The sequence below is a fragment of the Maylandia zebra genome, linkage group LG19, assembly GCF_041146795.1.
Source record: "Maylandia zebra isolate NMK-2024a linkage group LG19, Mzebra_GT3a, whole genome shotgun sequence".
Lineage (NCBI taxonomy): Eukaryota > Metazoa > Chordata > Actinopteri > Cichliformes > Cichlidae > Maylandia > Maylandia zebra.
Window position 1 is genome coordinate 17,252,599 of NC_135185.1, and position 19,512 is coordinate 17,272,110.

Here is a 19,512-nt window from a genome sequence, read left to right on the forward strand (position 1 = left end):
ACGACAGTGAGAATCATGATCCACAAATGGAGAAAACTTTCAAGCTTGGTGGACCTTTCCAGGGGTGGCCGTCCAACCGAAATCACTCAAAGACCACAATGATGATTCATTCAGGAGATCACAAAAGAATCCAGACCAACATCTAGAGCACGGCAGGCCTCACGTGCTTCAGTTAAGGTCAGTGTTCACGATTCAACAAGAAAAGAGAGACTGGTCGAAAATGGCACCCATGGGAAAGTTCCAAGGAGAAAACCACTGCTGACCACAAAGGACACAAAAGTTTCTGTCATATTTGCCAAAAACATCTTGATGATCCCTGAGAACTCCTACCCTAAAGTTCAACTGCACTTGAGTTATGCAGGAGCAGTGATTGAGGTGCTTTGGTTTGACCTTAAAAAGGATGTTTAGGGTCATGCAACAGTGAGCCAAAACTCCTCCACAGCCATGTGAAAGACTCAGTGCCAGTTTATCGCAAACGCTTGATTGCAGTTCTTGCTGCCAACGGTGAAACAACCAGTTATTAGGTTTAGAGGACAGTTACTTTTTTCACACAGGGCCAGGTAGGTTTGGATGTTTTTTTTTCCCTTAGAAAATGAAAACTTCATTTAAAAACTGCACTTTGTGCAGTTGTGTTTTTAGAAATCAATCCTGTTTCTCCCTCCAAGTAAGAAAACATTTGATTCATGCAACTTTTTTACCTTTATTAGATTATGGTGACCTGCTTTTAATGAATGCATCCGCCCACTACCTAAAGAGGTTGGATACTGTGTACCATTGTGCTGTACGTTTTATTACTGGTTATGGAAATCGTGTACATCATTGTTCTTTGTATGCTGCTGCTAAATGTCCATCTTTGCATATTCGAAGATTCTCCCATTGGTTGATCTTTATCTATAAATCTCTCCTTGGGCTGGTTCCATCTTATTTATGTGTTTATATGTGTAAAAACCACAACCAATACAGCCTTCGTGCTCACAATATCATACAATTGATTGTATTAAATACGGCTTTTAAATACGCTGCCCCTGCTTCCTGGAATAATCTGCAGAAGGAACTGAAATGATCAGAATTGGTTACCTTGAGGGAGTTTAAGTCCATTAAAGGAACAAGAAAATAACTCTTTCACTTTTGTTCTTAAAGTCACTCTTAATTTGATCTGTTATTTTATTTTTCACATTTGTACATAATATTGTATTTGTTTTAAATGTTATATACTTATGTGGTATTTGTATTTTGACTTTTGTTGCCATGATGCCAGGTCTCTCTTGGAAATTAGATTTTTAATCTCAATGGGATTTTTTTTACCTGGATAAATAAAGGACTGAGATAACTCAGGTTATCTTTGTTTAATAACAAAATCCCCATGTTACGTTTAATCATGTAAATACAATATTAATGTTTAGGTGTATTTTTTCTCACTTACATTTTGTTCATTTTAAACTATTCGTCTATACAGAGTACAGATTATGAAGCTTCTGCAGCAACTTTTCAGGGTGAAGTATGTGTCTGAAATGGATTTCTCCTGCATGAGATACTATCCACGCTGTCACAAACCTGATGGATTGTGGTGCAGAGGCGTGGTAACATCAAATGGTTGGGGTTACCATGCCGAGTGCAGAAAACAGCCCCCTTTCACATTTGAAAAGAGCCACTGCTGGAATAGAGGGGGTTCACACCATCAGCAGGTTGGGGGATGGGAAGGACTGATGGGAAGGCCTCCAGTTTCCAAGAACTGCAGTTGTATTTGGGGAAGGGGAAGAAGGTCTCCTCATTCATTTGTTCTCCTCTTCTCTCACACAAGTAGGGAGTGATCTGCTGCAAAGGAGGGAGGCTCCAATATTCTGGCAGATTATTTTATATTTTGATTTTCAACAGTAAAAACAATGGAGACAGGCAAATGTACCAAATATAATATAATGTAGTACAAATGTTTCTAATTCAGTGTTGGCTTAACAATGTTTCTGCATTAATAAAAAACAATTACATTTTCATTCCACACATTCCATTCTTCTTTAGCTGAAGCAGGCTCCACCACGGAGCCACTTTAAGAAACGACGCCACAGAAAGCAGCTACATGCCAAGTCCTCTCAGCTCTCTGTGTTTAATTTCTCCTGGGCCCTCCTGCTAAAATATATGCAGTCAGGGTACTTATGGATAATGGCCTGGCATTATATTCATACAGACAGCGACATGGGTAATCTCTCTTTTTTTAATATGCTCTGAATTAGCAGAGAACAGGTAAACACATGACCCAGACCACCCAGGAGAGGGACGGGCTCGTCTGTGCAGCAGTACCAGTCTCTGCAGCACGTCTCCAGCCTTCCCACCACTGATTAAAAGCTTAAAGTCAGTACAATACTTCTACTCTTGAAGACGACTGCCAGAGCTGAGTTAATGGAACAAACTATTCAACTCTGACTTCAGGGCAAGGTTTCTGCCAGTTAGGCGTCAGTCAATGGCGGCCTCGTCCTCTGCCGCCCCAGCCTCTCCCGCGGCCCCTGATGCTGCTCAAGTGTCCGGCGGAGCGCCTCAGCTTCTTCCTCTCTTCGTGGTGCTCCCGCTCCGCTTGCTGCTGCTTCTTCTGCTGCTCCGACTGCAGAGGAGGACAGGAGGATGGATGTTAAACAAATGCAAGTGCTGCGATTCTACCTGCAGATTGATGATGTATTTACTGACTTGTTTAAGGTGAAGAACCAATCATATACCAACAACCCTCTCTGCATTTTCTCTAAAAGCGCTTTAGCTTGCTTTGTCTGACAATGAGATGACTTCAGACCAGCGAAATGTCATCCAGACATGGGCGAATTTGACATTAAGTAATGCTCAATTGAGGAGAGGGATTGTTCTTCTTAAGGATTATCCAAGTAACCTTACATTTATACATTTATCTCACTGGGAGATAAATGTATAGAGTCAGTGGTTAAATCTCTCTTTTTTTTTTAAAAACCTTCATCTTATGAACATTTTCCAGATTTAAGTTCTGGATCCTGGAGACATCATAAGTGTCTCCATTATTTGCTCCTTTGTGAGGGATTGTGATGATTAAGTAAGCAGTGTACCTTTTTGAGAGTGAAGGTCAGCTGTTTGCTGCCCACTGCGGTGTCAGCCGTGCCACTGGTTTCGGAGTGCTCCTCTAACTTTAGCCGCTCCTCCAGAGAAGTCCTAGAAGAAGGAACGCATGATCGTCAGGCACAATATACAAAACAGTACAGACAGAGCGTTGTCATAAAGCGTTAGGACACAGACTATTAATACTTTACAGGTGGGGTGATTCTCTGCCTTTAACAGCTGCAAACCCTGAAGCAATTTGGGTTTCAAAGAGTGTCTCAAACAATAAGTCATGTAACACAGGGTACATTTCCAAAGACATACTTCTGTAGTTTCTGCTTGCGGGCCATGTCATTAAAACTTCTGAACTCCTCGCCAGCTTTGATCTGATAAAACTGCGGCTGACTCGTCTTCTTGCTCTCAGCCACATTTGAGCATTCTTCTCCTCCGTTCTGCTCCCTCTCCACAAGGACAGTGTTGCGGTCTGCGTCCTTCCTCTCCTGCCGCCGGCGGTCTCTGTCCTCCTGCCGAAGCAACCTCCGCTGCTCCCTCACCTCCTCCACCCAGCTTTTGTCATCGTCAGAGCTCTCCTCCTCGGAGCTGGCTCGCCCCTCTGGCTCCTCGTCGTTATCTTCAGGCACCTGCAGGGAGATGAAGCAGAGCAACAAAAAAATCACTGATGTGATCTGCTTCCTGGGCCCTCATCTTCCAATATATCAAGAAAACACAGCACGTGTATACACAGCTGGCTCAGTGAGGCTTGTAAACAACAGAAAAACATGTGATCATGTCCAGAGGGATTAGTAATGCGCTGGTTCTAATAATGGAAATAAATCTGAAAAGCCACTGTTTAGTTACACCCCCCCTTTTTCTTTTGTGCAAAAGTTTCAGCACATACTTGCTTTCTAAAAGGCCTGAACACTGCACATACACCAGTCTGCTGGTGACTGGGATCAGCTGGTTTTTCAGCTGATCGTCCATTGTTGCACACCAAATTAGCCATAGCTGTATCTGATTTTGTGCCCATCTGATTAGCCCATCCTTTCGGCTCTCAAGCACTTCTGTAAGAGTTTGAACCACATTTCTGTGGTGCAGATTGAAACAAACGAGATATGACAACCACCTGAACCTGTGTAAACATGGCATATGACCAGTGAGTAGTTGAAATTGATATCAGTCCCATTGCTGCTCTAAAAGCTCTAATTATGCATGCAGGTCTATGTTGTGTCTTTACATTGCCTCATGTCATCAGTAAGAGAGCCAACATGGCATTGAGGAAGCTAACAGTAAAGGTTCAGGGCTATTAAGGTATTTTACACCTACAACAAACAATTGTTCTTCTTTGGATGCTTGGGGGGTTTAAATGTAACTGCAATCACTCCCTCGCTTTTGTGTTTTCTGTTACATATGTGTGTATATGTGTTATCCTCCAATCAATGAACTCTTTAGCTGTTTTTGTCTTATTTCTCTCCATGAGTACTAAGATGTAATCATAATGAGACTGAGAGCAGGGCAGGGAGAAACCAGTTGATCATAAATAAAAGGTCCTTTTCATTTATTTTATTTTAACAAATTAGGACACCGTTTTTTTAAGTTGAGCCAAATGCTGACATCCTTAAAGTGAGGAATATATTTAACACAGTTATAGATCAACACTTGGTAACTGTGCAAAAAAGCCCTTTAACCTATTTTAGAAATAATGTTGTTAAATAGTTAAACTTTTATTGTGAACATAAATAATTGGTAAGCCAGAGTTAGAAAATACTGGCGGTGGCCAGTGGTACCCTCAGCCTCCTAGTAAATGTACCCAAGTTATGAATTTTGAAATCCTACATCACCTTGTTTTCGAGTTATCATTTTCACAAAATTTGCAAAAAAACCTGCCCGCTAACCTTAAGGTCAAGGTCACCGAGACTCAGACTCGTTTAAATTTTTAGTAGATGCACCTGTGGTGCTTGAAACTCCTAGGTTGCTTCATTCTCAAGTTATCGCATCCACAAATTTGGGTGTCAGTGTTGCACACCCACCTGACTGATGGGCTATTGCCAGCCTTTTATGGCTGAGGGGTAAAAACTAAAATAGGAACTGGTCAAAAAAAACTTTGAATTCCATGGCCTCCACACACAACAGGCCATCTCAGTAAAACGATGCAGTGTTACCTGCTCGTGCAGTAAAACACTGTGTCGTTTACCTGCTTGGAAACCATTTTACCTGCTCGGAAACAGCAGCCTGCTGAGCTAGCAGCCGCAGCTTCTTCTTCCTTTTCTGGCCGACTTTGGAGACGATGGGGTTGAGCAGGCGGAACTCCTCGCTCTGCTCATCCACCTGGTAGTCTGAGTTTTCGAACATCACCTTGAAACGGTCGTCTCCCAGGATGCTGGGGAGAGCCTGCGGTTTGGAAAAAGTCAACAAAGAGGAACATTACGTCATGAATTCTACGAAGCTGCCTGGAAGAACATTATGATCTCTGAATACACCGTGTACATTCACAATTAATCAAAAACATTGATGTTGTAATCTTGTTTTTCTACCTTGCCCTTCTTTTTCCTGGAAACCACCTCTGCTTCGTCATCACCCTCCTCCATCAGTTTAAGAGCTAACTCCTTGTTCACCTTCGGCAGTTTCTGTTTCAGAGAGAACAAATTGTACTTAGCACACACGAGAACGGAGAGAAAATTATCCAATCAGTTTGAAGAGTGAATCACACATTCCTCAAATTAACCTACCATTTATTAGCTTTTGCACTTAGTGTGACAGGATGTGAGTAAAGTTTTGAACTTCAATCCAGTACAATCCAGTTTAATGGGTATTTTAACTCTGTGGAATTCTTTTTATGTAGCTGATTCAACAGGTTATCGGGATTTTTAGCTCTGAATCTTATTTATTCAGGTCATATTTTCAAAAACAGATTGATCATAATAAATACTACACAGAAAAGTGTTGTATGAGGGCATGGAGGGAAAAGATAAACACAGACTGTCACAGGAGTCACACGCTGACATTGTAAGAAGGAGATGAATTATGTTTATTCTGCTACAGCTGTTGCACCAAACCAGTCAAATATGGACTAAATGGACTTAAATCTGAATGTTTGCTCGACCATAATGAAATTCAGAGGCTATAGCTGTTTCTTAGACAGCAAATGCTGATTGTTGATTCATCTTCTAACTATGATGTTTCAGTACTGAACATGAAAAAGCCAGTAAAATGAGACCTGACATTTCCATAGCAACTAGCAGAAAAACTAAACTCTCACCTTAACCTGAACTCTCTGTGTTCGGGCCTCCTCGATCTTCTGGCGAATCTTATCCTTGCGATATTCCTCGTACGCAAAAGGATTGACCATACCTTTAACCTACGGCCAAGCAAATAAACATTTGCAGTTTAGGTTTAGTGTGTCACGTTAGGATCAGTTTGAATTGAACAAGTCCTGACAAAAGTCTGAGATGTACACAAAAAGGATGATACCTTATGATAAAGTCTTATGTCCATGAAGAAACCGTGCATGTAAGCTCTCAGGAGGGATGATCCGATCAGGTGAGTCAAACCTGGCCATGAAATTAAAAAAAATAAATAAACACACACATTTTTTGCAAATACAATCTGCTGTAGTTATACATCTACTAAATGTAACGCTAAAAAATATGTCTACCGATATTCCATATACTGATTGCCACATAATGCGACTGAGACATTGACAGTAACCAGAGAATAAATTCTAATGACGTGTGTCACTGACTGACTTCCTGTGTCACCATCAAGAGGAGAAACTTTGTGGTTTAGTATGAAATCTTTCAGTAAATACACGTTCATGGTGCCCAGAAGATGAACCCAAATGATTTTATTGAACGTGAGAAGAAAAGAAAAAAGAAAAGCAAACCAGAAAATTTAAATTTGTTTACAACAACAACACCTGTTTACCTAAACACTGGTTAAGATATACATCTATTCCTCCCGTCCCCATCCGTCTTAAGATTTGTAACACTGACTGGCTCTAAATGTAGTAAGATGAGGGCTTTCGTGCTTTCCCCTTCTCCTAACGAGAGGCGACTGTTTGTGGATCAGTGAAATGTCTCAGGTACTGGATCGAATTTCACACATTCATCTTCCCTTCAGGATGAACTGCAAAAATCTTTGTGACCTACCTCTATACTATTCTGTATTACGATTACAACAGATCTGCACTTTAGTCCTTTTTTAAACATTAACATATTTTTACTTCATAAAATTATATATCTAAAAACTTTGGTTTTGTCACATTTCAAGACTTCTCAATAAATTTTTCAGACCCCAGTGAACGTGTGAGTAAATGAATATGGAAATGGTCAATATTGACCTTCTTTCCACGCCTGACTTCACCTTAAAAGTTGCACAAATACTCCCATGATGGGAGTATTTGTGCAACTTTTAAGGTGTGCAACTTTTTTATTACACACTTCCTGTGATGGGCCATCACAGGAAGTGTGTAATAGCGTGTGTAGACAAGGACACACTCTTACAAGCTGAATGATGAGGAACTTGCTCTTCTCAGAAACTTTCACAAGTGTGCTGTACTCAATATGGACATGTTACATAACAGGGCCGCATTACATGGCTCCTGTATACCAACAGTGCTGTTCCCCTGCCTACTCCCTCCTCTTCTTTTATCACACATCAGCCAATCATCTTTCTACTTCTTGTCATTTGATCTCTTTCCTGCTGAGCCTGCATTCCAGTGTTCATTCAACCCATCCAATATCCACTCCTTTGACCCTTCGTGCTCCCCCTCTCTTACCCCTACACCCTACTTCTCTTACCTAAAGCATTTCAATCATTCCCGTGGCCTCTACTTAGACAGTCTAGCCACTCAAACTAACCCCCCTAGGCGGCGAAGTGGCTCACACTGATTCATAGTTTTGGATATAACTATCAGGGCTGGTATTAAAGTCACTCTTTGTGTAAAGATCTCTTGAGCTCTCTTTGCTTTCTAACCAAAAGAGCCAAAGCAAAAATTGCACACTTAGATTGAGGATTTTTTTTTGCTTTAAAAGTGCTCAAATTTGGGCTGATTTACTCCAAGTGCTCTGCAGTTTCATGAGGTACAATTAAGGTAATGAGGTCTCACCCAGATTTTCCAGGTCCTTCCGAGTGACAAACTTGTAGTCATCATACACCGTGCTCTCCGGGCTCTCCTCCAGCTCCTCTGTTAGGTTGTCTAGGAAGGAGCACCATCGAGGTGCTGGGCCCAGAGCCTAAACACACACACAAAAACACATCCACCCGCTTGGTTCAGATTTAGACTGTTGAGTACTGTTTGTTGTTAGAAAAAAAATAGCCCAACTCAGCCAGGTCATGTTTCCATTACAGCAGAAAATAAATGTCCTTAAGGGTTTTCAGGGAATTGTAATGACTTGCAATGCAACACTGGTGATACAGGAAATGCAGAGTAGCAAAAGGTCGAGAAATCGCTTTTTGAGTATGTAGTTTTAAAAACAATCCTTTTGTGTGTTCACAAAAGTAAAAAAAGAAGAAGAAGAAGAAGAAGAAGAAGAAGAAAAAAAAAATCACCCAAGAAACCCAAATTGGTCATCAGAATATGAACTTGTTTAAATGTTAGACAGAAAGGACTTGGGTATAGGAAAAAAAAGTGTATGAATCGGTGCTCCACTAGAATAGAAAAGCACTAAGAACCAGCTGCTTCCTTCTTACACCGAGGGGTTGCCACAGCGTGTGGGCACGCACATTGATTTGGCACCAATTTTACATTGGATGCCCTTACGGAGACAGCTTTGTCAATTATTTGAGTTTGGGACCAGCAGTAGACGTAGACTAGCTTGTGACTCCCATGAAGATGGATTTATGTGTCTCCACCACAGAACCTCTGTTCCAAGCATTTCTCAGTAAAGTTTTCATAAACATTGATTTTGAAGACAATCAGTTAAAGCTGATGTTAGTTAAAGCATATATGTTGGTTGTAGTACAAGTCTCAGGGTCCAAACACCAGACAGCCCCCTGTTAGGTAAAACTTCCTGGTATCCAAAAAGTGGAAATTGGCAGTACTGTCACTAACTTGCAGAACTCTTTTACTATGAACCAGCTCATAAGCCATAACATAAAACAGAAAGTGTGACACCAGAGTTGAGAAAACTGAGGTTTTCTTGAAGATATTATATAACTTAAGGTTAAATTTGCTTCCAGCCAGGACAGCATAATGGTGACCAGCAAACACATGTGACCACTCGAAAATTCACTGGGCACCATTCTCTACTTTCTCAAATGTAGACAACTAACATTACGAACAACCTAAAGAGCTTCAGGTCAGTAAGGGTTTACAAATAAGACCCGATTATTCTTTGCAGTTATTTTTAGGCAAACATGCAAAACACCCAACAGGAAACAGCTTTTAAAGTATACAATGGGGACAGCTGCAGATATCGCAGATGCACAGTCCTGCTTTTTTTGTGATCAGCTTAAAGTGTATAGTGCATAGTGATGCACTGTATTGTAGCACTTTTGAGGAAAAATCCACACATCACAAAAGAATATTTGCAGGCGCACATATCTGCCCAGAGCCCCACGCTCACCATCTAATGCAGACACTTAAATCTGTCACACTCTGACATTCACTACTGTGCAAAAAATTGAGCCACACTTCATTTCTTTTTCTTTTTTTTTAATTTAGGCTTTTTTTTCACCGATTTTCAGTGCAGTCCTTGTGACTTATCATATTCAGAGGAGTGTTTTGTTGATTTATAAGCTACTTAACACTGACCTATGAATCATTCAAGCATAAAAAAGGCATGTAACTCAAATGATGATTCAGTGGTGTGTCTACACATAACAGACAAAGAACCAAAGTAAACTATCTTTGTGTACTTTGGTTTTTAGCAGCCTGTTGTAAAAACACATTGTTTGTTTCCATGTCTTTAGTAGAATCTACAAAAAATGTAAAAAGATAACAGTTTTTGTAATTTTCTTAAAAGGAATGATGAAACCAGACAAGTTGAGGACAAAACAAGTAACAAATCTAAAAGAAAGAAAGAAAGAAAGAAAGAAAGAAAGAAAGAAAGAAAGAAAGTTAGTTGTAAATATCTATGGAGGCGGTTAGGTGGGAGTTGGTGATTGTCACCATCTTTGATGATTGTGGTTTGGGGCTTTTTATCAGTTAGAAATCTGATCAAAATTTAAGGAATTATGAACACAATAAAGTACCATCAGATTTTAATCCACCATGCAACCGTCTAAGAAGTGTCTGATTGGCAACAGCTTCAACCTTCATCATGACAACTATCCCAAACACACTGCCAGTGCAGTAAAACAACTGCTAGGATAGGAAAATACACAAGGGAAAGCTATCAGTCACAGACTGTTCACCGCAGAGCCCAGAACTCGAAATTATTAAAGTAGTGTGAGATCATCTTGACAGAGAGCAGAACAAAAGACAGCCAACATCCAAAGAAGAGCTTTGAATATCCTTCAAGAAGTCTGGAGAACTCCTCCTGAAAACTACTTAAAGAATGTACAAGAAAGAACTGAAAAAAGCTGAGTGTGCAGGCTGTGTGGAATTACAAGGATGATCATACCAAATGCTTACTTTCATTTTCTGCTTTTGTCACGTGTACATTTCAAACTCAGTCATCTGTTTATATCATGGCTTGCTTCAATAAACTGAAGGCACGTCTTCTTCACTTTGTAGTGACCGAGTTCTCAAAGTTCAAATATTTCGACTGGAGAACGCTGATCGAAATGCTGAGTAAGGAGTAACTGATTCGAAGTCCGATGATGTCACACCACTGAGGTCAAAGTCCAGTGTCCCTGTCATTGTTTAGTCACATCACTCCTGAGCTAACAAAGCTAACAGAGATCATCAGGGGTCACATGTGGAGACGAGAACCCTTTTTGGTTCAGAAAATGTCAGTTTGGTTGAAAATGCCCTGAAGTCACACCAACAGCATTCTACTGTTAAATCCTGGGAAATAGGAAAAGTGTTGAAATGAGCTTTTAAAGAAAACAACCATTTGTTTCTAATGTTTGCTAATCTGTGACTCAGATCTGCTTTTTCATAAACATGTCAACACCAAAAATCACATGTAATATGATCTTTTTCAATTATGTTTTAGTCTACTTTAAGATTTTCTTCCAAATCAGCTACAGGTCCAACTTTTCTGCAATACCACCTCTTTAAGAAATCAAGTGATTTCAGCATCACTTCCCTGGCCTGAGCAGCTGACAGGTGTGATCACAAGTAGCCTCTCGCATGTCTGCATTTATGTACATATTATATCTCCTCTGTTGACTTCCATGAGCCAGATCATGATATTGAGGGGGCAAAATTGTTAGGTGGTGAGCAAAGATTGTGTTGGTGTGGGCAAAAAAACAAAACAAACTGATCGCTTCCAATGAGTGCTCTCTTTCTACTGCAGAGTTGCAGTAGAAAGACTCTTCCTTGACTAGAGAGCTAGCTCTCATTACCAGGGATGATATTTGATATGAACTTTGGGCCAGTTGCTCTCTGCCCAAGTTTGGGATTCGTGGTGAAATCACAGAGCGCTCAGTATAAGAGGTCAAAACAGGACTTCCATGGTGCTGTCTAAAAACAGCAACTGTCCTGGAAAATGTCAGGACATGCCTTAGAAGATGATACTGAATGGGAGGTCGGCTAATTTTAAATCAGGTAAGGTTTTCGGCTTGTATGTTCAAACAATGACAGACTCACCTTTTCTCATAGGACAAAAGGACCAAAGTTTACCACATGCATGGAAATCAGGGCTGGAAAGAACCCATTTACACAAAGCAAACCCTAGTTGACTGTACACACATATGCACACACACGCATCCACAGATGCGCGTGCATGCACTGACAATATCACATGAGGTAAGATCATATCAGTTCCAGAACAGACTGTTGATAGGAACAATTACTCATTAAGCAGAGGCCTCGTGAGAAGTCTGATCCCATGCTTTTCAGGCATGCTTCACTATTGAAGCTGGGAAAAAGTTAACAGGCCTCACATCAGGATTTTTATAAACCAGCAAAAACACCATCAACAAACTCGTGTTTGCTTCTTCTTATTTTTCACATCATTGTGTGTCACACCTGCAGTTCATCCCCGCCCCACAGGGTTGACAATGACTCGCTCGGTGACAGAAAACAAATGGCACGTGCGCACTCTTTGGCCAGCTCCTAAAGGTGACCTTGCATTGCAAAGCTGTGTGAAAAGCTGCAACATGAATCATTCTTTGGTGTACTGTAAATATAAATGTGACTGGTGTATGAGAATATAAATGTCTCTGTACTCACTGGGATGTAGAACGTGTTCATCTTGGGATCTTCATTGGCAGTGAAGAGCATACCTGCTCATGAACCAGAGAGCAGAGCAACAGTTAAAACCTCATCTAGTAATTTATAGGTCAAGTTCCTTCAGCACTGGTATATGAAAGACTGTCTGGGATCTGAATTTTCATATCGTAATGGCAAAACCCATTTCTGCTCTAATAATGAAGAGTTAAAAAAAACATTCAGGCAGCGAAAATGAACAAAAACAGAAGAAACTCAAGAAGCTGGTGCTGCTTTTCAACAGCTTTAGAGAACATCACTATAAGTTATAGAAAAATCTGAGGTTTTATTCCCCTTGTACACACTGCCTATCACACAGTAAAAGTGTGGGAGCTCTACAATAAGATGGCGCCACCCAGAGGTGGAGCTGCACAAAAAACTCTCGTTTTAAATACCAGCTTAACTTACAGGAATCATTACTGTTTCATTCATAGGCCTATTTAGTCATGCATAAAAGCTGCTGGTTGCGCTTCAACACACTGCAGAGTTTCCACAATGTTTTTGCTTCAGTGGGTTTCTAGATGGGTTTAAGCTTTGGCTGTATTTTAATATACCTGCAGGCATATTAAAAGACAGCCAAAGCTTAAGCCACCCACCCACCACCACCTGTGAATTTTATACATTTGTATTAATTTAATGAAAAGCACAGCACCTTAAACCCGACTCCCGATAACAATCGATCAGGAGTTCAAGAACGTATCACTGCTGCATATTTATGTGCAGTTATCTGATATTGTAATATTAAGAATGCAAGGAGTGGAGTTAGGGAGGATAACTTCAAATTAAAGTAAATATAGCTGGGGCAATGAGGTTGATCTGTATACAGCTGCTAGTTAAAAATCAACAGGTCATGCAAGTGGATAATGATAAAAGTAATTTTTTTCAGATGCCGAACGCTTGATCAAACCAGAAAAAAAACTTTAAGAGATCAAAGAGGGAACAGAAATGGAGACACGGAGGACAGCAAGTTCACCGCTATATGAAAGCAGCACACGCATATAATTAATCATTATATCAAATTAAATATTAAAATAATCGCATCATTCTTGCTTAATTGGAAATCCTGAAGCTTAATAAAGCACCTTGAACTGAACTGACATTGACCACCCTCCACAGCTCACAGCTGCAGCCACAGTTAGACTCTATGTGGGAAACATCCTATTGAATATTTCTGCAGTGCTACATCTGCAGTGTTGGTTCATGTAGTGGTCAAGCAGATGCATTCTTGATGTTCTGCGACTGCTCTCCTCAAACTTTGTTTCCAGCTTCCACAACTTAATTCTCACCTGAATTTGGGTAGACGCAAACACCGTTGATGTTGGTCTGAGGCTGTATGGAGGAGAACAACTTTCCCTGTGGAAAAGATATAAGATGGATGAAAGATGAGAGTGAGCATGAGTTTCTTGTGATCCACATAGTGAAAGCGCAATGATCTGTAACTGATGGCTGTTACTTACAGTGTCTTTGTTCCAGATTTTTATGATCTTGGAGTCAGAAGACACAACCAAGTCCAGCTGATTGTGGAAGTTGAGGGAGTTGATTGGCAGGTTGTATAGGTGATCTTTGACTAGAAGCGGCTGACTGGAGCGCAGGTCATACAGCAGCACCTGCAAGAGATCAGAAAGGTAAAGAGAGCTGTCAGAATCCTGGATGAAGCTGTCTGCCAAATGTAAAAACCAAAACAAAGAGAAGTGCAATTAAAGGCATGAGAAAGCATCTACATGATTAACCAAAAGCTCATCCCTTGACCTTTTACTGAAAACTGAACTTGCGTTAACTTGTTAGCAAACTGCATGACATCAGCCACCTAATTGTCAGCTGATTAGTCACAGTAACTTCGCAGCCTGTGGGGAGCTGACAGCTCACAACAACAAACAAACACAAAAGAAGCAGAGAAGAATGCAGCCACAGAACTGTAAGGTGATTTTTGACTGCTGTTCAACAGAAAATGCTGTTTTGAGATTAGCAATAACATAGATAAAGAAAAAGAAGCTATCCTTCTGGTAACATGAATGTTTAGGCTCACCTGACCAGTGGTGGTGCCGACCGCCATGGTGAGGGAGCTGTTAAACTTCAGCGCACTGATGGACGGCAGAGCTTGAACTCTGTCGACAGTTCCAGAGAATACCATTTAAAGATGGGGTAAAACACACAGAAACAGGATAAGAAGCTGGATATTTGTGTTTTATGCCATAATGACACATAGCTTGCAGCATGGTTTTCATGCAGGCTGTGGTGAAAAGTGCCATGTGGCTGCATATGCGTCGTCAGGCTGAGATCAGCTTTCTGAGCGTGACAGTTTGCTCCTTACTCTGTTCCTTCGGCGAGGCTACTCAGGGCACAGTCCAGCTTGCCCACACGGTTACGGACTCTGGGGTCCCAGCACTCGACCCGTCCCTGGTGAGCCGGCAGAAGAAAAGTCAGAGAGTCGCACAAGTGAAAATCTGAGCTTTTCTAATTAACTAAACAACTTTAAAACTATTGAAAAGCTATAATAGGCAAGTTCTTCCGTAGGCAGCTCTAAATTTTATGTGAGAGGCAACGATTTGAACTTTAACACCCAGAAATCATGTGAAACACTTATTTTTGTCAGCCCAGCTGGTGTGTGATTCTTTTTAACAAACAATACCGAGCAGAGGCGAGAAGAGAAAGATCTACCGCTGAGAAATTCAAAAGGGAAAAAAATAAATACATTATTCAGTATGGAGCTAATTTTTCTACTGTAGCTAGTGACCTCTTGAAAAGAGAAACACATAATGTAAGTAAGCCCAAGCACTGGTGGCACAATGAGAACCGATTATGTAAAGTGCAAAAACAATATAAACAACTAAATAATAACAACCTTATATTAGCATTAAAAGGAGACAGTCACCGTTTCACACTTACCTCAGAGGATCCTGTGGCAAACAAATGGTGGATGGGGTTGATATCGCACACGTTGTTCTCCCTGTTTGAGAAGTCCAGGGAAAAAAACAAAGATTGGCTGAGGAGTTAATATCGTTAGTACCGACACACATAAAACCTTTTCACTGAAGCAGAAAACACTTACACAGCATCAGTCTGAAGAGAGTTAAGGAAACGTCCCTGCTCCAAGTTCAGTCTGAAAACCTCTGAACTGAAAGTGAAAACAACCACACTAATTAATTGAGAGACAGAAATAAATAAAATATCCTAAAACTGCCAGATTTATATTTTGATATACATTTTTACCACTAAATCTTTTATCATCACTGTAAAGCAAAAAGCTCTGGTGTAACAGGGAAGACAAACATTGCACTCGGCACTTTAAACTCACAAGTAACATGCGTACCTTCACCCCCTTCTAGGTGCTTTTGTCCACTCTCCTGCACAAACTAACTCGGGGATTCTTGGCATGTCTGAGGACTTCCTGCCTTCTATTATATGTTAAATTGCTCTTTTACAGACAAAGTAGTGGATTTTTGCAAATGCTAAACCCTATTAATGCTTTAACTTTGCTAGCTGACTGCTATATCATGCACCCGAGGACTCTTAATCCGACTGTGTTCTCACCTCGCCCCCACAAAGTAGAGATCACAGGAGGGATAGTGGTAGGAAAAGTCCCGACCAAACTTGGGAATACGAGTCTTGTAGTAGTGTCCATGTTGAGAGTGAAATTCTACATGGCGGTCACAGTGCAGAAACACCAACTGCACAGAGAAGAATGACAAAAACAAACAAAAAAGCAGAGTGAGTTTTGAACTATCAGAATTTAAAAATGCTGAAAAAACTCAACATGTCAAAATAAAAGGGCCGCCCGCACCTTGGAGTAGTCGTCAGACAGGATGTCAAAGGCCACGACTTTCAGAGGAAGAAAAGACAATAATGAAATTTAGTCACTGTCCAGTAATCGGAGCTGAGCAAAGCCGGAGTCTAAAAACTTACCATCTGAATCTAGACAGCGCTCAAACTTCAGGGACAGCTGGTAGGTGTCATAGCAGCGAATCCTTGGTTTGTAAGTGCCTAGAACAAAAAAAAAAAGATTTGATCCTGTAGGCATCCCTGGACTCGGGCAGTATTACTTTAAGATGACACTAAGTGATGGTTCTGCTGCGTGAACTTGGGAGATGTAATGATCCTCTGGCACCTTTGGCTGTGACAATAGTTATAAGGATACTAAAAAGACAAGATGATCACTTTAACTTTTTAACTTTCAACCTGCCTTTCAGCTTTGTATGGTAAATAGGCTTTTTTTTAAAATTAACATTGTTAAATTTCAAATTAAGACTCACACATACAGTTTCCACAAAGTCCCATGTTTTCTAACAATTGCAACATCTCCCCCTGCAAAACGTACGAATCTCTGACTATCTGTACTGATGTATTATTAAAATGGTAGTAAAAACTGACACAATGGTACACTCACGGCGCTGCCAGCTTTCACAGCAATGTCACAACACACCAGGTTATAAAATCGAGAGGTGCACAACATGCAGAAATGGCAGGTGTGATATCAATTTGACATCAGCTTTGTCATCGAGTGCTGTTTGCCAACCTTGCCCTTTTACTGTAACCATCACTTTGGCCACCTTTTTCCTTATTTGTGCAAGTGGTTTAGGCTCCTTGCTCAGTTTCTGCAGGATGTGTGCCTCTGCTACAGGAGCATGTCTGTCAGTTAGCAACAAAAAATGCTTTATTCAGGGATTTCAGTGTGATGCAGAAACTGCTCGTTACTATCATGGCACTGCAACTTGAGCAGAGCACTGTTACGTTTATTGCAATATCAGAGAAATCTGCTACCTAAAGTGCGCTAGCTCAGCTGAGCTTTTTCAGAATGTGAAATTAATGCTCTCTGCTCCGACAGCTCTGAAATCAAGACACAGCTTTAGACAAGGATGACTAGTAAAGACCGAAGCTTTTGTTTTTGTTTTATTTTTCTATATGAAGCCAATTAATTTGCCTAAGAATTGTTTAAGAACTGCAGACTAACAACGCTCTGAAGAAAGCTTTTAACTACATACTTTCCTCAGAGATTAATTAAGTATTCTGATTTTGATTGACTCTGATAAATTCATGGACTTCTAGAGTTATTCCAGAGTTTTGAGAATAAAAGACTTTTAGGTGGAAATATAGCTTTATATCTTTTACCTGCTGCCAGGATGAACTGACCATCCCGGGACACTTTGATGGAGGTGCACACTGTGGGCATCTCAAAGTCCTGGATGAGTTCAATCCTGCGCTGAATTTCTGAGTAATGCAAAGAACAGAAGCGTGTGAGTAAAGACAAACATTTAGAAGGAAATCAATCTGTGTGTGAAACTGTAATTATAGCTGTCAACTCACCAACATCTTTCTTTTGCAACTGTCTCTTCTTCCTGTCCGACAGCCACTGTGTTAACAACACAAAGGTGATCAGGATTTAGCATAAAGAATAACATTCAACAACACAACTGCTTCCTCTTCTCTTAGTTTGATGGCAGGTCACAAAAATAAAGCTACATAGAAGGTAAAAAAGGTAACCTAAATAGTAAACAGGGTCAACAGTAAGAAAGCTCTCAAATGGAGCCGCAACTGTCAGGTGACATCAACGGTAACCCTTTAATAGAGAATCTGTCTCAGCGAGCAGACTGTCAGAAATTGAAAAAAGAAAACACAAGGACGCGGCTGTTTTGAATATGGAAAGAAGCATATGTATGGACTTAATCACCTTAAAAAAAAAAAAGAGCAGTTAGTTATCTCAAAATTCTGTTTTTCTCCGAATGAGCTTGACATCACCACTTGGACAACACCAACATCTCAGTTGTATTCCTTGTCTTTTACTGATTCCTGGTTGAGGTGGTCCGGCTGTATTTTGTTCTCAACATGTAGAAGAAAACTTAAAAGAAGACTAAAGGTGGACTTTATTCATCGTATGCAGAAAGCATCCTAATCAGATACATTAACCGTTTCAACAGGCTCCCTTAATTAATGAGCATTTTATTTTATATTATGATCTTTTGTCTTTTTAATTTATCATTTGCTCAGTTTTACCACATTTTACTGTGTCTGTGGAGCACATTGATCTGCACTAACCTGCCTGAAAGATGCCTATAAATAAAGTTTGTAACTGCTAAATAGACATTTTAACGTTTTACCCAATTCTCATGTAGTATCTGAAATGTTAGACCTTTGATCCGTGATAATACCCAAATAATAACAACTATCGCTGCTGTAAATACAGATAAACTTTGATTAAATCTTCGGAGTATGACCTCATCTACGTCAGTGAACCTCTTCCAAGCAGCGGCAGATTTTTTCCATTTATTTATATGAATAATTACATTAAATGGCGGTGTTAATAAGTATGAATCCAGCTATGACATTTCATTAATACAGTGTTAAGAACACTCATCTTACGGCTAGCTTGGTTAGCCGGCTATGGTGAAGGTAAGCAGTAACTTCACAGGTATGACATGAAGGACATCAGGAGCAGGAAGTGTGCTTCTTACCTCTGGAAGAGACTTCCCGTAGCTTAAATTGTAAATTTTGACATCATTCACGCTGGAAACCTGCATTGTAGAACGAGAGCATAACACTGATGCTGCTGCTACACACCGGTGAGCTGTGCTAAACCCACGTTGCTACTAGAGGAGCAAAAACAGGAAGTGGAGGTGAGTTTAGAGAAACTGGGTCCGAGTAGAAACTGCACAGACTACACAAAGTTCCGAGAGGTTGAAAAACGACCAGTTAGCTACGTTGTTTTTCACTATTTAATACACATATATAGTTATTTTTTGTATGTATCATATACCTGTTTTAACTAGCTGTGTTTAATTTAAAATGTAGTTTAACTTTAGTTAAAAATAGACAACAAAACAAAACAAAAACAGAGCATTATAATTGTATAATGTATGTATTGTGATTGTAAGCCCAACAAGGGACAATGGTTGAAAATTAGCAATAGCTATAAACTTATGTGCGTTACATCAGTTTTGTGTTTTGTAATTGGACTTTGTTAAACTTCACTGTCCCTTTTAAATAAATAAAACAATAGCGTATAGCGAAAGGGTTCTTCCTGTTTGTTGTTGGTAAATAACAAACTGCTGGATTCAAAAGAAAGAGAAAGCCCAGTCACATTCTCCTGTATTTTGCTGCCCTGTTATGAATAATGTATTCAGTAAAGTATTCAAAGGAGGATGTCTGTGTAGGTT

The 19,512-nt window shown here is 40.2% G+C and overlaps 1 protein-coding gene across 1 annotated transcript; it reads right to left on the bottom strand.

The window, feature by feature from the left end:
- Window positions 1-1,839: 1,839 nt before the first annotated feature.
- On the bottom strand, window positions 1,840-18,971 carry nol10 (nucleolar protein 10). The gene is made up of 21 exons (XM_004539892.4): window positions 18,811-18,971; window positions 17,666-17,711; window positions 17,471-17,569; window positions 16,268-16,345; window positions 16,146-16,183; window positions 15,896-16,032; window positions 15,414-15,479; window positions 15,251-15,311; window positions 14,676-14,761; window positions 14,391-14,469; window positions 13,822-13,971; window positions 13,651-13,717; window positions 12,329-12,381; window positions 8,153-8,279; window positions 6,517-6,596; window positions 6,305-6,403; window positions 5,580-5,672; window positions 5,260-5,436; window positions 3,373-3,689; window positions 3,060-3,162; window positions 1,840-2,593 (listed from the first exon to the last, which is right to left on the bottom strand). The coding sequence occupies exons 1-21, from the start codon at window positions 18,874-18,876 to the stop codon at window positions 2,453-2,455; spliced, it is 2,163 nt and encodes a 720-aa protein (XP_004539949.1). The 5' UTR covers window positions 18,877-18,971; the 3' UTR covers window positions 1,840-2,452.
- Window positions 18,972-19,512: the final 541 nt, after the last annotated feature.